This window comes from Hyperolius riggenbachi, chromosome 12 (assembly GCF_040937935.1).
Source record: "Hyperolius riggenbachi isolate aHypRig1 chromosome 12, aHypRig1.pri, whole genome shotgun sequence".
NCBI classification, from domain to species: domain Eukaryota; kingdom Metazoa; phylum Chordata; class Amphibia; order Anura; family Hyperoliidae; genus Hyperolius; species Hyperolius riggenbachi.
The window spans coordinates 17,789,773-17,812,837 of NC_090657.1; the positions used below are offsets into that span (position 1 = coordinate 17,789,773).

Below are 23,065 nucleotides of genomic sequence, written 5' to 3' on the forward strand. Positions count from 1 at the left end.
GACCTATACAGTGTAAGGCGACATTGTGAGCTGTATGTCCTATACAGTGTAAGGCGGCGGTGTGAGCTGTATGTCCTATACAGTGTAAGGTGACGTTGTGAGCTGTATCTCCTATACAGTGTAAGGCGACATTGTGAGCTGTATCTCCTATACAGTGTAAGGCGACGTTGTGAGCTGTATGTCCTATACAGTGTAAGGCGACGTTGTGAGCTGTATGTCCTATGCAGTGTAAGGTGACACTGTGAGCTGTATGTCCTATACAGTGTAAGGTGACATTGTGAGCTGCATGTCCTATACAGTGTAAGGTGACGTTGTGAGCTGCATGTCCTATACAGTGTAAGGCGACATTGTGAGCTGTATGTCCTATACAGTGTAAGGTGACATTGTGAGCTGTATGTCTTATACAGTGTAAGGTGACGTTGTGAGCTCTATGTCCTATACAGTGTAAGGCGACGTTGTGAGCTGTATGTCCTATACAGTGTAAGGTGACATTGTGAGCTGTATGTCCTATACAGTGTAAATCGACATTGTGATCTGTATGTCCTATGTAAGGCGACATTATGAGCTGTATGTCCAATACAGTGTAAGGTGACATTGTGAGCTGTATGTCCTATACAGTGTAAGGCGACATTGTGAGCTGTATCTCCTATACAGTGTAAGGCGACGTTGTGAGCTGTATGTCCTATGCAGTGTAAGGTGACGTTGTGAGCTGTATGTCCTATACAGTGTAAGGCGACATTGTGTGCTGTATGTCCTATACAGTGTAAGGTGACATTGTGAGCTGTATGTCCTATACAGTGTAAGGTGACGTTGTGAGCTGTATGTCCTATACAGTGTAAGGTGACATTGTGAGCTGTATGTCCTATACAGTGTAAGGTGACGATGTGAGCTGTATCTCCTATACAGTGTAAGGCGACATTGTGAGCTGTATCTCCTATACAGTGTAAGGCGACGTTGTGAGCTGTATGTCCTATACAGTGTAAGGCGACGTTGTGAGCTGTATGTCCTATGCAGTGTAAGGTGACGTTGTGAGCTGTATGTCCTATACAGTGTAAGGCGACACTGTGTGCTGTATGTCCTATACAGTGTAAGGTGACATTGTGAGCTGTATGTCCTATACAGCGTAAGGCGACGTTGTGAGCTGTATGTCCTATACAGTGTAAGGCGACATCGGGGCCGCCTGTCCGTGGGTGTGGGGGGGCCGCCCGAGCTGGAGGGGATAGCAGGCAGGAAGGGGGTATTGGGCCTAGCGGCGGTGAGGGGTGGGGGTCGGACCCCCCCTCCCTCACCTGGGTCCCCCGTCCTCCGCTCCCCTACAGCTTTAAAAAGTTACGTTGCTGCAGCTATTGTAAGAGGCACGGGCGGGGATCACTCACCTCTTCCTTGTTCCAGCGTGCGCTCCACTGACGTCACTTCCTGCTACGCCGCCCACTGTATTGTGAGTGGACGGCGTTACAGTAAGTGACGTCAGTGGAGCGCACGCTGGAACGAGGAAGAGGTGAGTGATCCCCGCCCGTGCCTCTTACAATAGCGGCAGCAATGTAACTTTATAAAGCTGGAGGGGAGCGGAGGACGGGGGACCCAGGCGAGGACCCCCCTCCCAGCCGCTAGGCCCAATACCCCCTTCCTGCCCACTATCCCCTCCAGATTGGCGGCCCTTTACACCCACGGCTTGGGGGGGGGGGGGGCGATTTCTTTAAAGATTGCCTCAGACAGCAAAAAGTCTAGGGCCGGACCTGGGCGACATTGTGAGCTGTATGTCCTATACAGTGTAAGGTGACATTGTGAGCTCTATGTCCTATACAGTGTAAGGCGACGTTGTGAGCTGTATGTCCTATACAGTGTAAGTCAACATTGTGATCTGTATGTCCTATGTAAGGCGACATTGTGAGCTGTATGTCCTATACAGTGTAAGGCGACATTGTGAGCTGGATGTCCTATACAGTGTAAGGCGACATTGTGAGCTGTATGTCCTATACAGTGTAAGGCGACATTGTGAGCTGTATGTCCTATACAGTGTAAGGCGACGTTGTGAGCTGTATGTCCTATACAGTGTAAGGCGATGTTGTGAGCTGGATGTCCTATACAGTGTAAGGCGACATTGTGAGCTGTATGTCCTATACAGTGTAAGGTGACGTTGTGAGCTGGATGTCCTATACAGTGTAAGATGACGTTGTGAGCTGTATGTCCTATACAGTGTAAGGCAATATTGTGAGCTGTATTTCCTATACAGTGTAAGGTGACATTGTGAGCTGTATGTCCTATACAGTGTAAGGTGACGTTGTGAGCTGGATGTCCTAAACAGTGTAAGGTGACATTGTGAGCTGCATGTCCTATACAGTGTAAGGTGACATTGTGAGCTGCATGTCCTATACAGTGTAAGGTGACGTTGTGAGCTGTATGTCCTATACAGTGTAAGGTGACATTGTGAGCTGTATGTCCTATACAGTGTAAGGCAATATTGTGAGCTGTATGTCCTATACAGTGTAAGGCGGCGGTGTGAGCTGTATGTCCTATACAGTGTAAGGTGACGTTGTGAGCTGTATGTCCTATACAGTGTAAGGTGACGTTGTGAGCTGTATGTCCTATACAGTGTAAGGCGACATTGTGAGCTGTATGTCCTATACAGTGTAAGGTGACGTTGTGAGCTCTATGTCCTATACAGTGTAAGGCGACAGTGTGAGCTGTATATCCTATACAGTGTAAGGCGACAGTGTGAGCTGTATGTCCTATACACTGTAAGGCGACATTGTGAGCTGTATGTCCTATACAGTGTAAGGCGACATTGTAAGCTGCATGTCCTATACAGTGTAAGGTGACATTGTAAGCTGTATGTCCTATACAGTGTAAGGTGACATTGTGAGCTGCATGTCCTATACAGTGTAAGGCAACATTGTGAGCTGCATGTCCTATACAGTGTAAGGCGACATTGTGAGCTGCATGTCCTATACAGTGTAAGGTGACGTTGTGAGCTGTATGTCCTATACAGTGTAAGGTGACATTGTGAGCTGTATGTCCTATACAGTGTAAGGTGACATTGTGAGCTGTATGTCCTATACAGTGTAAGGTGACATTGTGAGCTGTATGTCCTATACAGTGTAAGGTGACATTGTGAGCTGTATGTCCTATACAGTGTAAGGCGACGTTGTGAGCTGTATGTCCTATACAGTATAAGGCGACATTGTGAGCTGTATGTCCTATACAGTGTAAGGTGACGTTGTGAGCTGTATGTCCTATACAGTGTAAGGTGACGTTGTGAGCTGGATGTCCTATACAGTGTAAGGCGACGTTGTGAGCTGTATGTCCTATACAGTGTAAGGCAATATTGTGAGCTGTATTTCCTATACAGTGTAAGGCGACATTGTGAGCTGTATGTCCTATACAGTGTAAGGTGACATTGTGGGCTGTATGTCCTATACAGTGTAAGGTAACGTTGTGAGCTGGATGTCCTAAACAGTGTAAGGTGACATTGTGAGCTGGATGTCCTATACAGTGTAAGGTGACATTGTGAGCTGCATGTCCTATACAGTGTAAGGTGACGTTGTGAGCTGTATGTCCTATACAGTGTAAGGTGACATTGTGAGCTGTATGTCCTATACAGTGTAAGGTGACATTGTGAGCTGTATGTTCTATACAGTGTAAGGTGACGTTGTGAGCTGTATGTCCTATACAGTGTAAGGTGACGTTGTGAGCTGTATGTCCTATACAGTGTAAGGTGACATTGTGAGCTGTATGTCCTATACAGTGTAAGGCAATATTGTGAGCTGTATGTCCTATACAGTGTAAGGCGACATTGTGAGCTGTATGTCCTATACAGTGTAAGGTGACGTTGTGAGCTGTATGACGTATACAGTGTAAGGCGACATTGTGAGCTGTATGTCCTATACAGTGTAAGGCGGCGGTGTGAGCTGTATGTCCTATACAGTGTAAGGTGACGTTGTGAGCTGTATGTCCTATACAGTGTAAGGTGACGTTGTGAGCTGTATGTCCTATACAGTGTAAGGTGACGTTGTGAGCTCTATGTCCTATACAGTGTAAGGCGACAGTGTGAGCTGTATGTCCTATACAGTGTAAGGCGACAGTGTGAGCTGTATGTCCTATACAGTGTAAGGCGACATTGTGAGCTGCATGTCCTATACAGTGTAAGGCGACATTGTAAGCTGCATGTCCTATACAGTGTAAGGTGACATTGTAAGCTGTATGTCCTATACAGTGTAAGGTGACATTGTGAGCTGCATGTCCTATACAGTGTAAGGCAACATTGTGAGCTGCATGTCCTATACAGTGTAAGGCGACATTATGAGCTGCATGTCCTATACAGTGTAAGGTGACGTTGTGAGCTGTATGTCCTATATAGTGTAAGGTGACATTGTAAGCTGTATGTCCTATACAGTGTAAGGTGACATTGTGAGCTGTATGTCCTATACAGTGTAAGGTGACATTGTGAGCTGTATGTCCTATACAGTGTAAGGTGACATTGTGAGCTGTATGTCCTATACAGTGTAAGGTGACATTGTGAGCTGTATGTCCTATACAGTGTAAGGTGACGTTGTGAGCTGTATGTCCTATACAGTGTATGACGACATTGTGAGCTGTATGTCCTATACAGTGTAAGGCGACATTGTGAGCTGTTTGTCCTATACAGTGTAAGGTGACATTGTGAGCTGTATGTCCTATACAGTGTAAGGTGACACTGTGAGCTGTATGTCCTATACAGTGTAAGGCGACGTTGTGAGCTGCATGTCCTATACAGTGTAAGGTGACATTGTGAGCTGTATGTCCTATACAGTGTAAGGTGACATTGTGAGCTGTATGTCCTATACAGTGTAAGGCAATATTGTGAGCTGTATGTCCTATACAGTGTAAGGTGACGTTGTGAGCTGTATGTCCTATACAGTGTAAGGCGACATTGTGAGCTGTATGTCCTAAACAGTGTAAGGTGACGTTGTGAGTTGTATGACCTATACAGTGTAAGGCGACATTGTGAGCTGTATGTCCTATACAGTGTAAGGCGGCGGTGTGAGCTGGATGTCCTATACAGTGTAAGGCGACATTGTGAGCTGTATGTCCTATACAGTGTAAGGTGACGTTGTGAGCTGTATGTCCTATACAGTGTAAGGTGACGTTGTGAGCTGTATGTCCTATACAGTGTAAGGCGACATTGTGAGCTGTATGTCCTATACAGTGTAAGGTGACGTTGTGAGCTGTATGTCCTATACAGTGTAAGGCGACATTGTGAGCTGTATGTCCTATACAGTGTAAGGTGACACTGTGAGCTGTATGTCCTATACAGTGTAAGGCGACGTTGTGAGCTATATGTCCTATACAGTGTAAGGCAATATTGTGAGCTGTATGTCCTATACAGTGTAAGGTGACGTTGTGAGCTGTATGTCCTATACAGTATAAGGCGACATTGTGAGCTTATATGTCCTATACAGTGTAAGGTGACGTTGTGAGGTGTATGTCCAATACAGGTTAAGGTGATATTGTGAGCTGCATGTCCTATACAGTGTAAGGCAATATTGTGAGCTGTATTTCCTATACAGTGTAAGGCGACATTGTGAGCTGTATGTCCTCTACAGTGTAAGGCGGCGGTGTGAGCTGGATGTCCTACACAGTGTAAGGCGACATTGTGAGCTGTATGTCCTATACAGTGTAAGGTGACGTTGTGAGCTGTATGTCCTATACAGTGTAAGGTGACATTGTGAGCTGTATGTCCTATACAGTGTAAGGTGACGTTGTGAGCTGTATGTCCTATACAGTGTAAGGCGACATTGTGAGCTGTATGTCCTATACAGTGTAAGGTGACACTGTGAGCTGTATGTCCTATACAGTGTAAGGCGACGTTGTGAGCTATATGTCCTATACAGTGTAAGGCGACATTGTGAGCTGTATGTCCTATACAGTGTAAGGCAATATTGTGAGCTGTATGTCCTATACAGTGTAAGGTGACGTTGTGAGCTGTATGTCCTATACAGTGTAAGGCAATATTGTGAGCTGTATTTCCTATACAGTGTAAGGCGACATTGTGAGCTGTATGTCCTATACAGTGTAAGGTGACGTTGTGAGCTGTATGTCCTATACAGGTTAAGGTGACATTGTGAGCTGCATGTCCTATACAGTGTAAGGTGACATTGTGAGCTGCATGTCCTATACAGTGTAAGGTGACGTTGTGAGCTGTATGTCCTATACAGTGTAAGGCAATATTGTGAGCTGTATGTCCTATACAGTGTAAGGCGACAGTGTGAGCTGTATGTCCTATACAGTGTAAGGCAATATTGTGAGCTGTATGTCCTATACAGTGTAAGGTGACGTTGTGAGCTGTATGTCCTATACAGTGTAAGGCAATATTGTGAGCTGTATTTCCTATACAGTGTAAGGCGACATTGTGAGCTGTATGTCCTATACAGTGTAAGGTGACGTTGTGAGCTGTATGTCCTATACAGGTTAAGGTGACATTGTGAGCTGCATGTCCTATACAGTGTAAGGTGACATTGTGAGCTGCATGTCCTATACAGTGTAAGGTGACGTTGTGAGCTGTATGTCCTATACAGTGTAAGGCAATATTGTGAGCTGTATGTCCTATACAGTGTAAGGCGACAGTGTGAGCTGTATGTCCTATACAGTGTAAGGCAATATTGTGAGCTGTATGTCCTATACAGTGTAAGGTGACATTGTGAGCTGTATGTCCTATACAGTGTAAGGCAATATTGTGAGCTGTATGTCCTATACAGTGTAAGGCGGCGGTGTGAGCTGGATGTCCTATACAGTGTAAGGCGACATTGTGAGCTGTATGTCCTATACAGTGTAAGGTGACGTTGTGAGCTGTATGTCCTATACAGTGTAAGGTGACGTTGTGAGCTGTATGTCCTATACAGTGTAAGGCGACATTGTGAGCTGTATGTCCTATACAGTGTAAGGTGACGTTGTGAGCTGTATGTCCTATACAGTGTAAGGCGACATTGTGAGCTGTATGTCCTATACAGTATAAGGTGACACTGTGAGCTGTATGTCCTATACAGTGTAAGGCAATATTGTGAGCTGTATGTCCTATACAGTGTAAGGTGACGTTGTGAGCTGTATGTCCTATACAGTATAAGGCGACATTGTGAGCTGTATGTCCTATACAGTGTAAGGTGACGTTGTGAGCTGTATGTCCAATACAGGTTAAGGTGATATTGTGAGCTGCATGTCCTATACAGTGTAAGGCAATATTGTGAGCTGTATTTCCTATACAGTGTAAGGCGACATTGTGAGCTGTATGTCCTATACAGTGTAAGGCGGCGGTGTGAGCTGGATGTCCTATACAGTGTAAGGCGACATTGTGAGCTGTATGTCCTATACAGTGTAAGGTGACGTTGTGAGCTGTATGTCCTATACAGTGTAAGGTGACATTGTGAGCTGTATGTCCTATACAGTGTAAGGTGACGTTGTGAGCTGTATGTCCTATACAGTGTAAGGCGACATTGTGAGCTGTATGTCCTATACAGTGTAAGGTGACACTGTGAGCTGTATGTCCTATACAGTGTAAGGCGACGTTGTGAGCTATATGTCCTATACAGTGTAAGGCGACATTGTGAGCTGTATGTCCTATACAGTGTAAGGCAATATTGTGAGCTGTATGTCCTATACAGTGTAAGGTGACGTTGTGAGCTGTATGTCCTATACAGTGTAAGGCAATATTGTGAGCTGTATTTCCTATACAGTGTAAGGCGACATTGTGAGCTGTATGTCCTATACAGTGTAAGGTGATGTTGTGAGCTGTATGTCCTATACAGGTTAAGGTGACATTGTGAGCTGCATGTCCTATACAGTGTAAGGTGACATTGTGAGCTGCATGTCCTATACAGTGTAAGGTGACGTTGTGAGCTGTATGTCCTATACAGTGTAAGGCAATATTGTGAGCTGTATGTCCTATACAGTGTAAGGCGACAGTGTGAGCTGTATGTCCTATACAGTGTAAGGCAATATTGTGAGCTGTATGTCCTATACAGTGTAAGGTGACATTGTGAGCTGTATGTCCTATACAGTGTAAGGCAATATTGTGAGCTGTATGTCCTATACAGTGTAAGGCGACAGTGTGAGCTGTATGTCCTATACAGTGTAAGGCGACACTGTGAGCTGTATGTCCTATACAGTGTAAGGCGACATTGTGAGCTGTATGTCCTATACAGTGTAAGGCAACATTGTGAGCTGCATGTCCTATACAGTGTAAGGTGACGGTGTGAGCTGTATGTCCTATACAGTGTAAGGTGACACTGTGAGCTGTATGTCCTATACAGTGTAAGGCGACATTGTGAGCTGTATGTCCTATACAGTGTAAAGTGACATTGTGAGCTGTATGTCCTATACAGTGTAAGGCGACATTGTGAGCTGTATGTCCTATACAGTGTAAGGCGACACTGTGAGCTGTATGTCCTATACAGTGTAAGGCAATATTGTGAGCTGTATGTCCTATACAGTGTAAGGCGACACTGTGAGCTGTATGTCCTATACAGTGTAAGGCAATATTGTGAGCTGTATGTCCTATACAGTGTAAGGCGACAGTGTGAGCTGTATGTCCTATACAGTGTAAGGCGACACTGTCAGCTGTATGTCCTATACAGTGTAAGGCGACATTGTGAGCTGTATGTCCTATACAGTGTAAGGCGACACTGTGAGCTGTATGTCCTATACAGTGTAAGGCAATATTGTGAGCTGTATGTCCTATACAGTGTAAGGCGACAGTGTGAGCTGTATGTCCTATACAGTGTAAGGCGACACTGTGAGCTGTATGTCCTATACAGTGTAAGGCGACACTGTGAGCTGTATGTCCTATACAGTGTAAGGCGACACTGTGAGCTGTATGTCCTATACAGTGTAAGGCGACACTGTGAGCTGTATGTCCTATACAGTGTAAGGTGACGTTGTGAGCTGTATGTCCTATACAGTGTAAGGTGACACTGTGAGCTGTATGTCCTATACAGTGTAAGGCGACATTGTGAGCTGTATGTCCTATACAGTGTAAGGCGACACTGTGAGCTGTATGTCCTATACAGTGTAAGGCAATATTGTGAGCTGTATGTCCTATACAGTGTAAGGCGACACTGTGAGCTGTATGTCCTATACAGTGTAAGGCGACACTGTGAGCTGTATGTCCTATACAGTGTAAGGCAATATTGTGAGCTGTATGTCCTATACAGTGTAAGGCGACAGTGTGAGCTGTATGTCCTATATAGTGTAAGGCGACACTGTGAGCTGTATGTCCTATACAGTGTAAGGTGACATTGTGAGCTGTATGTCCTATACAGTGTAAGGCAATATTGTGAGCTGTATGTCCTATACAGTGTAAGGCGACAGTGTGAGCTGTATATCCTATACAGTGTAAGGCGACACTGTGAGCTGTATGTCCTATACAGTGTAAGGCGACATTGTGAGCTGTATGTCCTATACAGTGTAAGGCAACATTGTGAGCTGCATGTCCTATACAGTGTAAGGTGACGGTGTGAGCTGTATGTCCTATACAGTGTAAGGTGACACTGTGAGCTGTATGTCCTATACAGTGTAAGGCGACATTGTGAGCTGTATGTCCTATACAGTGTAAGGTGACATTGTGAGCTGTATGTCCTATACGGTGTAAGGCGACATTGTGAGCTGTATGTCCTATACAGTGTAAGGCGACACTGTGAGCTGTATGTCCTATACAGTGTAAGGCAATATTGTGAGCTGTATGTCCTATACAGTGTAAGGCGATATTGTGAGCTGTATGTCCTATACAGTGTAAGGCGACACTGTGAGCTGTATGTCCTATACAGTGTAAGGCAATATTGTGAGCTGTATGTCCTATACAGTGTAAGGCGACAGTGTGAGCTGTATGTCCTATACAGTGTAAGGCGACACTGTGGGCTGTATGTCCTATACAGTGTAAGGCGACATTGTGAGCTGTATGTCCTATACAGTGTAAGGCGACACTGTGAGCTGTATGTCCTATACAGTGTAAGGCAATATTGTGAGCTGTATGTCCTATACAGTGTAAGGCGACAGTGTGAGCTGTATGTCCTATACAGTGTAAGGCGACACTGTGAGCTGTATGTCCTATACAGTGTAAGGCGACACTGTGAGCTGTATGTCCTATACAGTGTAAGGCGACACTGTGAGCTGTATGTCCTATACAGTGTAAGGCGACACTGTGAGCTGTATGTCCTATACAGTGTAAGGTGACGTTGTGAGCTGTATGTCCTATACAGTGTAAGGTGACACTGTGAGCTGTATGTCCTATACAGTGTAAGGCGACATTGTGAGCTGTATGTCCTATACAGTGTAAGGCGACACTGTGAGCTGTATGTCCTATACAGTGTAAGGCAATATTGTGAGCTGTATGTCCTATACAGTGTAAGGCGACAGTGTGAGCTGTATGTCCTATACAGTGTAAGGCGACACTGTGAGCTGTATGTCCTATACAGTGTAAGGTGACGTTGTGAGCTGTATGTCCTATACAGTGTAAGGTGACATTGTGAGCTGTATGTCCTATACAGTGTAAGGCGACATTGTGAGCTGTATGTCCTATACAGTGTAAGGCGACATTGTGAGCTGTATGTCCTATACAGTGTAAGGCGACACTGTGAGCTGTATGTCCTATACAGTGTAAGGTGACATTGTGAGCTGTATGTCCTATACAGTGTAAGGCGACAGTGTGAGCTGTATGTCCTATACAGTGTAAGGCGACATTGTGAGCTGTATGTCCTATACAGTGTAAGGCGACACTGTGAGCTGTATGTCCTATACAGTGTAAGGCGACATTGTGAGCTGTATGTCCTATACTGTGTAAGGTGACATTGTGAGCTGTATGTCCTATACTGTACTATACTGTACTCTCTCACTCCTGTCGCCCGTCAGTGCAGTAGATTGTCCCAGCAAAGTCGTGACGCTGAGCTCGCCGCTCTCATGGCCCCTTCTGGGAATACATATATTTAGATCACAGATTTCTGTGTGCCGCCTGGATGCCCAAATCACAGAATGACATCTGCCGCTGATGCACGACTCGTTGTACGGTGAGGAAGGCGTCACTGGCGGATCACATGGCAAAATGAGATGTGCTCCGACGCCTGGAGCTCAGCCAAAAATAACATAAAACAATGTGAAACAAAATATCAATATAGTAAAAGCCTAAACTAAGAGAAGTACAGAGGTTGGCTTCTTAGGACTTCTTTTTAGACAAAAACGTTTTTTTTTATTTATTTATGAATAAGCCAGGGGCGTAACTAGACATCACTGGGCCCCCCTGCGAAACTTTGGAAAGGCCCCCCACCCCCCTCGCTTTCTGCACAGGAAAACTGAGGGCCAATGTGTTTTCCCCATGCAGATAAATACACTTAGACTTAAAGGAAATGTCAGGCAATCTATGCTACCCCCATATCTACTTACCCGGGGCTTCCTCCAGCCCCTTGCAGCCGACAAGTCCCTTGTTGCAGCTCTGCTCCCAGTACATACATACACACACAGCCGTATTATTTTACTACATGAGAGCACATGCTATATGGAGGAACAACAATGACATGCTGAACATAATGGGCCGTCGCACGGGCGCGCACCCCGAACTGTCGCCCATCGCTGATGTCGCCAGGCGATTGAAATGTTCAATCGCCTGCCGACAGTCGCCGCAGCAGCTGTCGCTAGTCCGCGTGAGTACGCAGACTAGCGACAGCAACCTCCATTGAGGTATGCGGAGCTTCCGGCGGGGGGAGGAGGAACGTCGGCGACAGCTTCCGTCGCGCCGCTGGTCCCTCTTCCGCGTGTGTACGCGGAGGGATGTGGCGACGAGCTGTCGCCGGCCTGTCGCCCACACGCTCACGTGTGCTGGTGACAGGCCACTTTTGCCGCCCGTGAGTATGGGCCATTAGATATATTCACTGTAACTTTGGCAAAGCATTCAGAATGTCACTGATTGATACTGTTATTACAGGATCTTAGACTCAGTATGAGACACAAGCTCTCAATGAGGCAGCGACAGTCAGACATCAATCTTTCCCATTCCACTGTGTCCAATAATCAGATACCATAAGGTCACTAGCTTGTGTGTGTGTGTGTGTGATAAGAATCTAGGAATCTCTTCAGAGGGACAGTCTATAACTTTTTTTCCAACTGTGACTCCTTTGTTTGTAATGTTGTACATGAAGTCATCAGAACTGCTGCAGTGTGAGACAGATGTTTTTTACGAACCCTAGGGAGCAGGGACAGTGTACAAATTCCAAAGTGTGTATGATTCCTTATCTGTGTAGTGGACGCATGCAGTCAACATAGCAATGGTATGAGAGTAGAATACGTTTTCTCTCCATGCCCTTAGTTGCTTCTCAGTCTCTCAAACTTTTTCCCCCACGGGGTCCCCCTGAGGCTTTTGGCTCACCCTGCGGAGGCATCCCTTGCAGGGTCTATTGTTACGCCTCTGGAATAAGCCATTCCTTACAAATCAGCTCTGTACAGTGTAAGGTTTATTGGCATATACAGTTGTTTTTAGTGTGTGTTTAAAGTGAACCTCCGGACTAAAAATCGACTCAGCAGCACTGAAAAGGCTTGGTGTTTCTTTAACAGTTTCACAGCATCAGAACTTTGTTTCTCTTATCCAAGCCTCATTTTTAGCTGCACAGAAGAAAACTGCCCGGGCTTTTTTCCCCCTGATGCTGTGCAAAGCATGATGGGATTTCTGATGTTGTTGCTCTCGTTCTGCTGTTTTGGTACAAATTTTTTTTTATTTTACATTTTGAATTTGACATTTGAAGCCTAGCATGTGCAGCTGGGAGGGGTGATCAGGACACAGGATAGTTGGAACTGTGTCTTCTGCTCCTTTTCACCTCCTTTCAACCAAAAAGATGGCTGCCCCCATGACAAAGATGGCAGCCCCCATGAATCACAAACATTTGCCTTTTCTTTTAAAACAGGGTGGGTAAAAAATGATATTACCTATCTATTCTAATTAACATAACTAATGTAACTTAATGACAGTATGTTTGTTTAGGCTGAAGTTCCCCTTTAAGCAGCACAGCCATTCCAAAGAAATCCTATTGGGGACTGGAAGATTGACGTGCTAATGACTGGATTATTCTAAGAAATAGAGCAACAGCAGCTCCTCTTCCGTGCAGACAGATTCTCATGAAGAAATATGGGTCATTCCAGGCTTACACAAAAGTGCTATTTCTGTTATATTAAAAAGGAACTGCAGTGAAAATAATGTATTGAAAAAAAAAGTACTTCGTTTTTACAATAATTATGTATTAATGTTTTGGTAAGTGATTGCCGATTGTAAAATCCTTCCTCTCCCTAATTTACATTCTGAAATTTATCACATGGCAACATCTTTACTGCTGGCAGGTGTTGTCTGAGGAAGGAGATGCTGCTCTTTTTGGCATTTGGAAACAGCTGTTATTTCCCACAATGCAACAAGGCTCCCGCAATGTGATGTCAGTACCTAGGTGAATAAGGAAGAGGCCGGCACCGACTTGTTCTGATGCTTCCTACACTTGGTCACATGGGGTCTTCCTTCACTTGGTCACATGGGGTGTAGGCTTCTCTGTGATTGGCTCCACTCCCTAGAAATAAGTTTTCCATCAAGTCCGCTCTGCAGCAAGAGCGGTGATTGGTCTCTTTTGATCCAACAACAGGATTGGTTGGATCATAGGGGTGGGTGGGTATATAAAGTATGGGATATCACATGTATTCTGTCAGGATGTCATTTACTTGAGAAAGGAGCTGCGCTCCGAAACGTCGTTTTATATGAGTACACTGAATAAATAAGAAGATTTGCATCAGAACAAGTCGGTGCCGGCCTCTTCCTTATTTATATACTGGATTGGTCATCCTTTGCCTGGCACGACAACTAGATTGACAGGGTGAATAACTACAATATATGCACACGTCAGTACCTAGGTGCTGACATCACACTGTGGGAGGGGTTTCACCACAATATCAGTCATACAGCACCCCCTGATGATCTGTCTGAGAAAAGGAAAAGATTTCTCGTGCGAAAGGGGCATCAGCTACTGATTGGGATGAAGTTTAACTCTTGGTTACAGTTCCTCTTTGCTGACAAACCCCTCAGGTTTAGGCCCCACTGCCATTAGGATGCTGTGAGGCAATAGCCCCTCCTGTGTGTGTCGCGTTGCGTATGGCTGCCCCTGGCACCTCCGCGGCGTGTAATTCACTGCCTTCGCAACAGCTGGGCTTCACCTTTATGCGCTCAGTCACCGTGCACAGTCAGGATAACCAAATTACTTGTGCTCGGCTGGGAACTCCATAACACGTGCTCCCGCGTACTGCAATGCTTTCTGCTCTGTGGGCAATGTTCCTTCTACCCGCTGAATAGACGCAGTCACACAAAATGTTACTGCCAGTGCTTCATCAGATGTGACAGTAATAAGAAGAAATGTAATTAGGAGTGAAGAGGAGATCTTCACATCAAACAGAGTGAGTGGTAAAATGTCTAGCTGTCTGTTCCACTGAACACGCGTCATTATGCTGCAGGAGTCCCTGTGTGCTGGGGGGGGGGGGGGGGGGGGGGGGGAGCTCTGGACTGCAGACGTGGACTGAGTTAAACCTGATTAAAGGTTCTCTGGATTTCTTGGAAGTTCTCTGTCTTGTCCTATCTGAGCTGCTTATACAAGCTAAGCTGCACAGCAAGAGTAAAGCTGGTCATACATCTAGCAGTCCGATCAACCTTCAAATTTGATCATTTTATCAAATTGGATGAAAATCAGTACTGCAACAAGCATGCCTGAATGATGATTCGACCAATTTTGAGCCCGGATTGCTCAAATGTATTGAACATGCAAGCTGGAAAATCGCTGGTTGACATGGTTGAACGGGTGCATGGTGGGAACGGCCTGATGTCGTGACGACCAACGAACGTGAAAACGTAAAAGTGTAACTTATTATGAATCCACTAACTGGGGGCAGAGCCGGAACAAGGTCCTCCAGCACCCAAGGCTGATACACCAAAGTGTGCTCCTCCTTCCCTCCCACCCCAGCCGTCACACACTGATTGCTATTAGAGTAAGATGCGCCCCATGGCCCCCAACACCTTAATCTCTAGTATCTGGCTTGCAGTCACTGCCATGTATCCCCTTTTTTTATTTCTCTCTGCTTCAAACACAATAGTGGTATGATAGCTGAGTGAGTTGTGCGCCCTCCTACACTGCGCCCTGAGGCTGGAGCTTCTCTTGCCTCTGCCCAGCCCTGACTGGGGGTGGTCTAGCAGTACTGATATAGATGAACACAGAGTAGGGTCACCAAGAGCCAAATATAGTGTAGTATGTACTGGTAGTTGAAATGAAGTATGATAGAGTCATAAGCTATACTCACAAAGCAGGGTTACCTCCATGGCAACCACTGTATAGGCAGGTGGGAAGATCAGACCTGACCCCACTCAGGATTAAGAAGTCGCTCTCCACAGATGAGGAACCAGGGGTGGACTTTATATGGATAATTAGGCGCCAAAAGGATAAAAGTATCTAAAAAGGGTAAAACATGAGGAGGCAGTGGTGGAGTTACCTCCTCCAAGCAGAGACAAAAATTGCCAATGTGTTTGTCAAATACAACAAGTTTCTTTACATACTCCGGGGGACAATGTAACGCGTTTCGCAGGTTTGATCCCGCTTCATCAGGCAGTAACAAGGGAGCAATAGCATATGTGGTCAGTAGAAGAGCCAGGCACCTCTGTGATGGTCGCACTTAGTAAAGGACCATTTGGTCAATAACATGTAGTGCATCTTTCTTCGGCCCAGTGCACACCAAAACCGCTAGCAGATCCGCAATATGCTAGCGGTTTTGGGAGCTGATTTCAGAGCGATTCTAGGTATGTTTAGAGAGGTTTTCTAAACATACCAAGTGGTTTTGCGTGCGTTTTTGTGTAGCAGATTACACATATTGTTACAGTAAAAGCTGTTACAGAACAGCTACTGTAACAAAAATGCCTGGCAAACCGCTCCGATCTGGCGTTTTTCAGAGCGGTTTGCGGTTTTCCTATACTTTACATTGAGGACGAAACGCTTCCGAAAACCGCAAACGCGCAGCAGGAGGCGCGTTTGCGGCTTAGCAAAAAACGCAAACCGCCGGTGTGCACCATCCTATTGCAATAAATTAGACAAGCGTTTTTAGAGGCGGATGCGGCCGGCGGATCGCTCCAAAAACCGCTCGGTGTGCACTGGGCCTTACTGAGGTTTTAGTAAGAGGTAGTAGGTTTTGCAGGCAACAGTGTGCTGTTTTGCTCTTTTCACTATTAGATATTGGGTTTGGCCGCCTGTGGAAGCAATGTACCAGCACCAGTACCAGCTTTTATAGTTATTCACTCGAAGGACATAAGTCTGATTGATGGATGTCTAATAAGCCCGGTTCACATCTGCGGTTTTTTTGCGGAGCCGGACGTACGGATCCGGCCATCTGGATCCTGGAAAACGGTCTGTTTTTACAGCCAGTGTGCTGCAAAATGTATTTTATTGGTAAGGTTTGAAAATGTCTCCTTGGAGAACACTTAGGAGAAAAGTTAGTAGTATGGTCACGTCTAGGAGAACTCATGGAGAAGCATGTGATTTGTTTGATCAGCTGATAGATTTGCAAAGCTCTGATTTGCTGTGATCCCATCCTGCTTTAGCACATGATCATGGCCGGCAAATCAGAGACTTACATATCTATCACCTGACCAAACTGATCACACAATTCTCCATGAGCTCTCCTAAACATGACCATCACTATAATTAGGATATGGGCCTTTGGCCCATATGCAATTAACTTTTTCTCCTAAGTATACTCCTAGGTGCTATTTTCACACCAGGCCGAGGCATAGGCTGAGGAGGCTCCAGCCTCTGGGCGCCGACCTTTTACGGCGCATTCCTCACTTGCCCCTCCCCTCACCTTACTAAGTTTGCTAGCTGCATTTCCAGGCTTCTTCTTCCCAGCGCCGCTTAGCTTCACCTTTGGCTGCAGCCAGCGTCTGTCATTGGGTGCCCTTCCGGTACTTGACCGTGAGTCACATGACGAGAGAGCCCAGCTTCAACCATGAAGATCGGACAATAGATTGTTCTGAAGAGAAGAAACTGTAGATGGAACCTGAAGAGGTGAGTGACTATGGGTGAATCTAGCTATCTATTTTGTGGGAATATGCCTGTCTAACCTGGCGGGGCGCACTTTGGAATCTCAGCCTCTGGCCCCTGAAGTCCTTGTCCCAGCCCTGTTTTCACACCTTGTCCATAAAATGCCTTTAAACTACCAGCAAACAAAAAATACTCAAAATAATGTTGATAGTGCTTTTTTTCCCTACTTTTTGAAACCTTTTCAATTGCAGAGTGCTTAAAAATTATTTTAAATAGAAGATTAAAAAATTCATCTTCTAAGAGAAAGCTCAGGAGAAAAAAATAACTGAACAGGGGCAATCATGGCTTAAAGGGTTACTACAGCCCTCCCCAAAAAATCAGTTTAACTTACCTGGGGCTTCCTCTGCCCCCGCTGTCTTTCCGAGACCCTCAAGCGAGCAGCGTCCCCTCAAAGCTGGCTGATAGCGGCCAGTCGGAGGCTACTACGCATGTGTGGCCATGATCCGCGTCCACCCTGATCGTTCGCCCGCTGCTGGGAGCCATCTGCGCATTCGCAGTGCCGATTTTCACATACTGCGCACGCGCGGAACGCTGCCATGCATGGGGACGCAGTGAGGAGGTGCGTTGCTGGCCAGCTTTGCGCGGGTCACCGCTGCTGGCCGGAGGCACTCAGGACAGCACAGGCCCAGGATCACTCCAGGAGGCTGCAAGAGTCCCCAGGTAATTTTAACTGATTTTTTTTTTCCCCGTTTTAGATTTCCTTTAACTTCCTGCCATCCTGCTATAATTCCCTAAAATACTTATATATTTGATTGTAACAGGGCTGCCAGTGTGAATAGAGGACAGCAACCCTATCATCAGGCAAGTCTAGTAGTATTTTAGCATGACAGCTGGGCTACTGACATTTAATAAATCCCCATAAGAATGGCAGGCCCCATATTAGGGCCTATTTCCACTACGCCCGAATCTGGGCTGAATGTGCAGCTTTTCCCTGCATGCCAGTGGATCTGGGAAACGCTGCGTCTCTCCCTAGTGACTTGACATCCACATGGCACTACAGTCCGAATCTGGACAGCATGCTGCAGATTTCTGCAGCCCACAGCGATTCGCGCTAAGGCTTTGCAGCAGGACGGATGCTCCAAACTGGAACCATCTGCGGCTCCCAGTGGAAATGAGCCCTAACTCTCACTTTCAGTGTCTTGCAACTCTTCAGCAATCAACATTCTTTACAGAAGAATTAACATTTAAAGCGGTATAAAACTCTGACATAATATTTAATAAAAACATGTTTTCCTACTTTTTATATGCTATACGGTTATCATATTTGCTTTTGTGCATAAGTATTATTATTCATTTAGAAATTACAAGTTCCGAAAGTACACTTTTTTTGCCCTGAGAGCTAACTTTGCATTTTATTTGTAAGCAGAAATGCTTTCTAATTGTATGACTTTGTTCAGCAGAGCCTGCAGTGTCAGAGAAGTGTTTATTTACATTCCGCACTTGATACAATTAAATACAAGATAACATTATCTAAAGTTCGGATGCGTCCAGCTTTGCTGGCAGTGAACTTTTAAGTCTTGTGTGTAACCCTTTGAATGCTGTTCTAGTAAAAAAAATGCTGGCTGTATATAACATGCTGTAAATAATCTATTAGAGCAAAGAAGAAATTCAGGTCCCCGGGGACACTTACCTCTGACTCCTTATAATACCTCTCTGGGACGTCATCATAGGCAATGTCGATAAAGCAGACCTCCCTTTCCAGGTCTTTCGCTTCCATGTCAAATATCTGCAGCCAAGGAAACAGAGGACAGTGGTTATCAGCTTACAATCCACTCTGATTTATCAGATGTGAGGTTCACTAAAGTGTGCCTCCGGTCACAGGAGTAGAACAGCATCACTTTCCAGCATAGACAATAACTGTCTATTATCAGATAAACTGTTTAGCTCAGGTTGATGAACAAACATCCTCACTGTAATGCTGGGGGTCATATTTTCTGACCACCTGGCACAACAAGGCTAAGAGCTGGATAATGAAAGAGGCTACACAGGCTACCCAGAGCAACTGCAGCTCTGGGCTTCTGATAAGAAGCAATGGCAGCGCAGTACGATGTTGTGCTGCTCTTGCGATAGCAAACATTCAGACAGATACAAGACAGACTGGAGTGAGGCAGCCAATAGCAACCGCAGCAATGGCTACCTCGCAAGGACAGGACTAGGAGCACAGAGGCTGACAGAATGAATGCTTGCTAATCTAGTCACTGCCTCAGTGACAGCAAGCATTCACAAAGACTAGAGTGAGGTAACCAATAGCAACCGCAGCAATGGCTACCTCGCAAGGACAGGACTAGGCTAGCTAAGCACGGGTGATCACTCCAAGAGCAACCTACCGAAACGTGCTAAAAACTGACTAGCTGAACACAGGATATCGACAGTTCGAGTACGTATATATCAGCGGCACTGATATATCACGTAACATGAATACAAGGAAAATAACAAACGCTGACTAGAATATGTATATATTGGAGATGAACCAATATATAACATAAGCAAGGGACTAGCTGGTTCTGGACTGGAGCAATACAGCGAACTAACTAGGCAATACAAACAATACAAATTCTCTGCACTAGAAGGAGTACATATATATGTCCCCATGGGAAATATATAATCATAGCTCCACAAGATAACTGAACTAGAAAGTAACAAGACAAGGAATAGATTTCACAGTATCAAGGGACCCAGTAACAGCTGAAATTATGACGGGCGAGGTCTAAAAGGGGAGGCAGACCTTTATGCTGGCATCAGCCAATGGATGCAAGCATGCAAATTTCCACACAGCTGAATGGTAAGCATTCAATACTGAGCTGGCTTGGTTACCATTTGCTAGCTGAAAGACTATCTGTACCAATGCATGCAGTCCTATGCAACAACATGCATGCAGGAAATCCAGGGCTATCTGGCCACAGCTCAGCTATAGTAAGCCATTGGTGGAATGATGACAGCATTCTGAGCTGCCCAGAACTGCAGAGCGATTGCAAATGACAATGTGACTCATTGCGAATACACAACCGAATGCTGACAAGCCAGAACTGTCTGTTTGCGGCTCCATCGCAATGGACAGAACACGCCACAGGAGGAATCCTTTCACTCACTCTCCCTGCTTGACCTCTATTCTTTTTCTTCTAGCCTCATTTTGCACTGACTCTAAGAATACTTATCTAGATTCTTCTCTCAGTGTTATGTCTTGTCTAACGAACTTGACTCCATTTTAATATGTGCTTTGGCTCTTACACAGACAAGTCCAGGAAGAAGGACACGGGAACAGAGGAGCAGTCTTTATTGCAGTCACATGACTGACTGTGAGCTCCGCAGCCTGTGTGAGGAGTCAGAGGCTGCAGGGTACTTGCTTCCAACACACACTCTTTTCTCCTCACAAGCTTCCAGAACATTATTTGCATAAACGGCTGGAGGGATGAATTCAAGGGAATTTGAGGGGGGCTGGGGAATTTTTCAGAGTCATACTGTTTTGTAAGAAAACGTTAGGAGGTCTGTTTATCCTCAAGTATATATGGTATTTACTTAAAGAGAATCTGTACTCTAATATTCTTACAATAAAAAGCATACCATTCTATTCATTATGTTCTCCTGGGCCCCTCTGTGCTATTTCTGCCACTCCCTGCTGCAATCCTGGCTTGTAATTAACAGTTTTATCCAGTGTTTACAATCAAAAGAGTAGCTCAGTGTGTGAGTCATACAGAGTGTGCAGGGGGCCTGGAGAGGGTGTGTATAGCTTCTATCCAATCACAAGCAGCACAGCACATTCCAGCCTGACTGCCTGACCCCAACAGAGCCGACAGAGGAGAGATTAGATCATATAACAAAGATAATACAGCCGCTGTGCAACTAGAAAAGGCTGCAGTTAGACAGAGCACATTAGAACAGGTATAGGAACTTATAGGATAGAAGAAATAAGGATGAACATTTTGTTACAGAGTCTCTTTAAAGCACACATAAACTGAAAGGGACATGGAGGCTCATATATTTATTTCCTTTTAAACAATGCACATTGCCTGGCTGTTCTGCTGAGCCATAGACCCTGAACAAGCATGCAGCACAGGTGTTTCTGGCTGAAGTCTGACTAGATTAGCCTCATGCTTGTTTCAGGTGTACGATTCAGACACTACTGATGCCAGAGAGCAGCAGGACTGCTAGGCAACTGGTGACATAGTGATTAGCACACTCGCCTTGCAGCGCTGGGTTCCTGGTTTGGATCCCAGCCAAGACACTTTCTGCACAGAGTGTGTATGTTCTCCCCGTGTCTGCGTGGGTTTCCTCCGTGCACTTCGGTTTTCTCCCATATCCCTAAAACTACAGATATTTTAATTGGCTTGTCCAGCATGTCCGATCATTACATGCATCCAACTTCCACCTGAAAGTGGTGGAATTGTCTATCAGGCCTGCTCTTGGCAGCATCAATTTTCATCAGTTTCTAGAATAATTATCGAATCTGATGGTCGATGGGCCGCCAAGTCTATGGGCCTGATTCACAAAGCGGTGCTAACAGTTAGCACGCTGGTGAAAAGCCCCTTATCATGCCTAAACTCAGTTTAGGCATGATAAGTTTAGGTGTGGTAAGTTTAGGCATGATAAGTTTAGGTGTGGTAATTTTAGGTGTGGTAAGTTTAGGTGTGGTAAGTTTAGGCGTGATAAGTTTAGGCGTGGTAAGTTTAGGCGTGGTAAGTTTAGGCGTGGTAAGTTTAGGCGTGGTAAGTTTAGGCGTGATAAGTTTAGGCGTGGTAAGTTTAGGCGTGGTAAGTTTAGGCGTGGTAAGTTTAGGCGTGGTAAGTTTAGGCGTGATAAGTTTAGGCGTGATAAGTTTAGGCGTGGTAAGTTTAGGCGTGGTAAGTTTAGGCGTGGTAAGTTTAGGCGTGGTAAGTTTAGGCGTGGTAAGTTTAGGCGTGGTAAGTTTAGGCGTGGTAAGTTTAGGCGTGGTAAGTTTAGGCGTGGTAAGTTTAGGCGTGATAAGTTTAGGCGTGATAAGTTTAGGTGTGATAAGTTTAGGCATGGTGAGTTCAGGTGTGATAAGTTTAGGTGTGATAAGCTTAGGCATGATAAGTTTAAGCACCAACTGCGTTAGCACCGCAGTGCACAGCTGATCAAAAGTTTTACGCTAGCAAAGTCTGGTGCACTTCGCATAGAGTTTAATGGCACTGCTTTGCGTGCGGGACTTTGCATGCAATCTAAACTTATCTAAACTTCGCATGCCTAAACATATCATGCCTAAACTGGCTTTTCACCAGCATGGTGCAATGGTTATCATGCCTAAAGTCTCTAACTGGGTTAGCACCGCTTTGTGAATCGCGCCCTATATGTCAGGGAATTGTCTGGAGCCAGAGGCTTCACATTACTGAGGTATTTTTTTTACAGTGCTTCTGGTGTACTTTAACGCAAGGTTCATATAAACTGTACTGGAAATAAAGAAACTGAATTCAGCGACGTCTTTGTGTCTGAGCACCCTGAGCACCAGTCCCCATGTCCCTGTGTGATGTACATACTAGTGCTGGCCACAAGATGGCAGAATACTCATACTATAGACCAGCTCTCTTCGCTTCACTGTAAATTATGAAGCTGACATTTTTATTAAGCGCAGGAAAAGACATGGCTATTAATGACGCTGTCAGCTTGTGTTATAGATCAGTGAAGAACAGAGCCCTTATCCTGGCCGCAGAAAGCTCTCTGCAATGACAGGCCTATGAAAGGATGGATTAAATCCCACAGAAAGGGACAGCAATGTAAATATATAACGGAATCAGCTGTGCTGTGCTGGCACATTTCATGTGAATTTAATGGTAGTTTAAAGAGCTTTCTGGTGTTTCGCTGTCTGGTAAATGCAACGTCTTGCCAATCTTAGTCACCATTACCTTGTGGGTTAGGAAGTAATGCTCTCTGAAGGACTGAAGAGACAATAGCTACTCACAAATTATGCTTATTTTATGAACATGCCCCTGGGT

The 23,065-nt window shown here is 45.3% G+C and overlaps 1 protein-coding gene across 2 annotated transcripts in view; it reads right to left on the reverse strand.

The window, feature by feature from the left end:
• The window catches only part of PITPNC1 (phosphatidylinositol transfer protein cytoplasmic 1), a 285,400-nt gene that overhangs the window by 32,083 nt on the left and 230,252 nt on the right, over positions 1–23,065 (reverse strand). For both annotated transcript variants that reach the window (XM_068264048.1, XM_068264046.1), the window contains one exon: positions 18,748–18,843. In XM_068264048.1, coding sequence (XP_068120149.1) covers positions 18,748–18,843 — 96 coding nt within the window. The remainder of the gene's footprint in view (positions 1–18,747; positions 18,844–23,065) is intronic.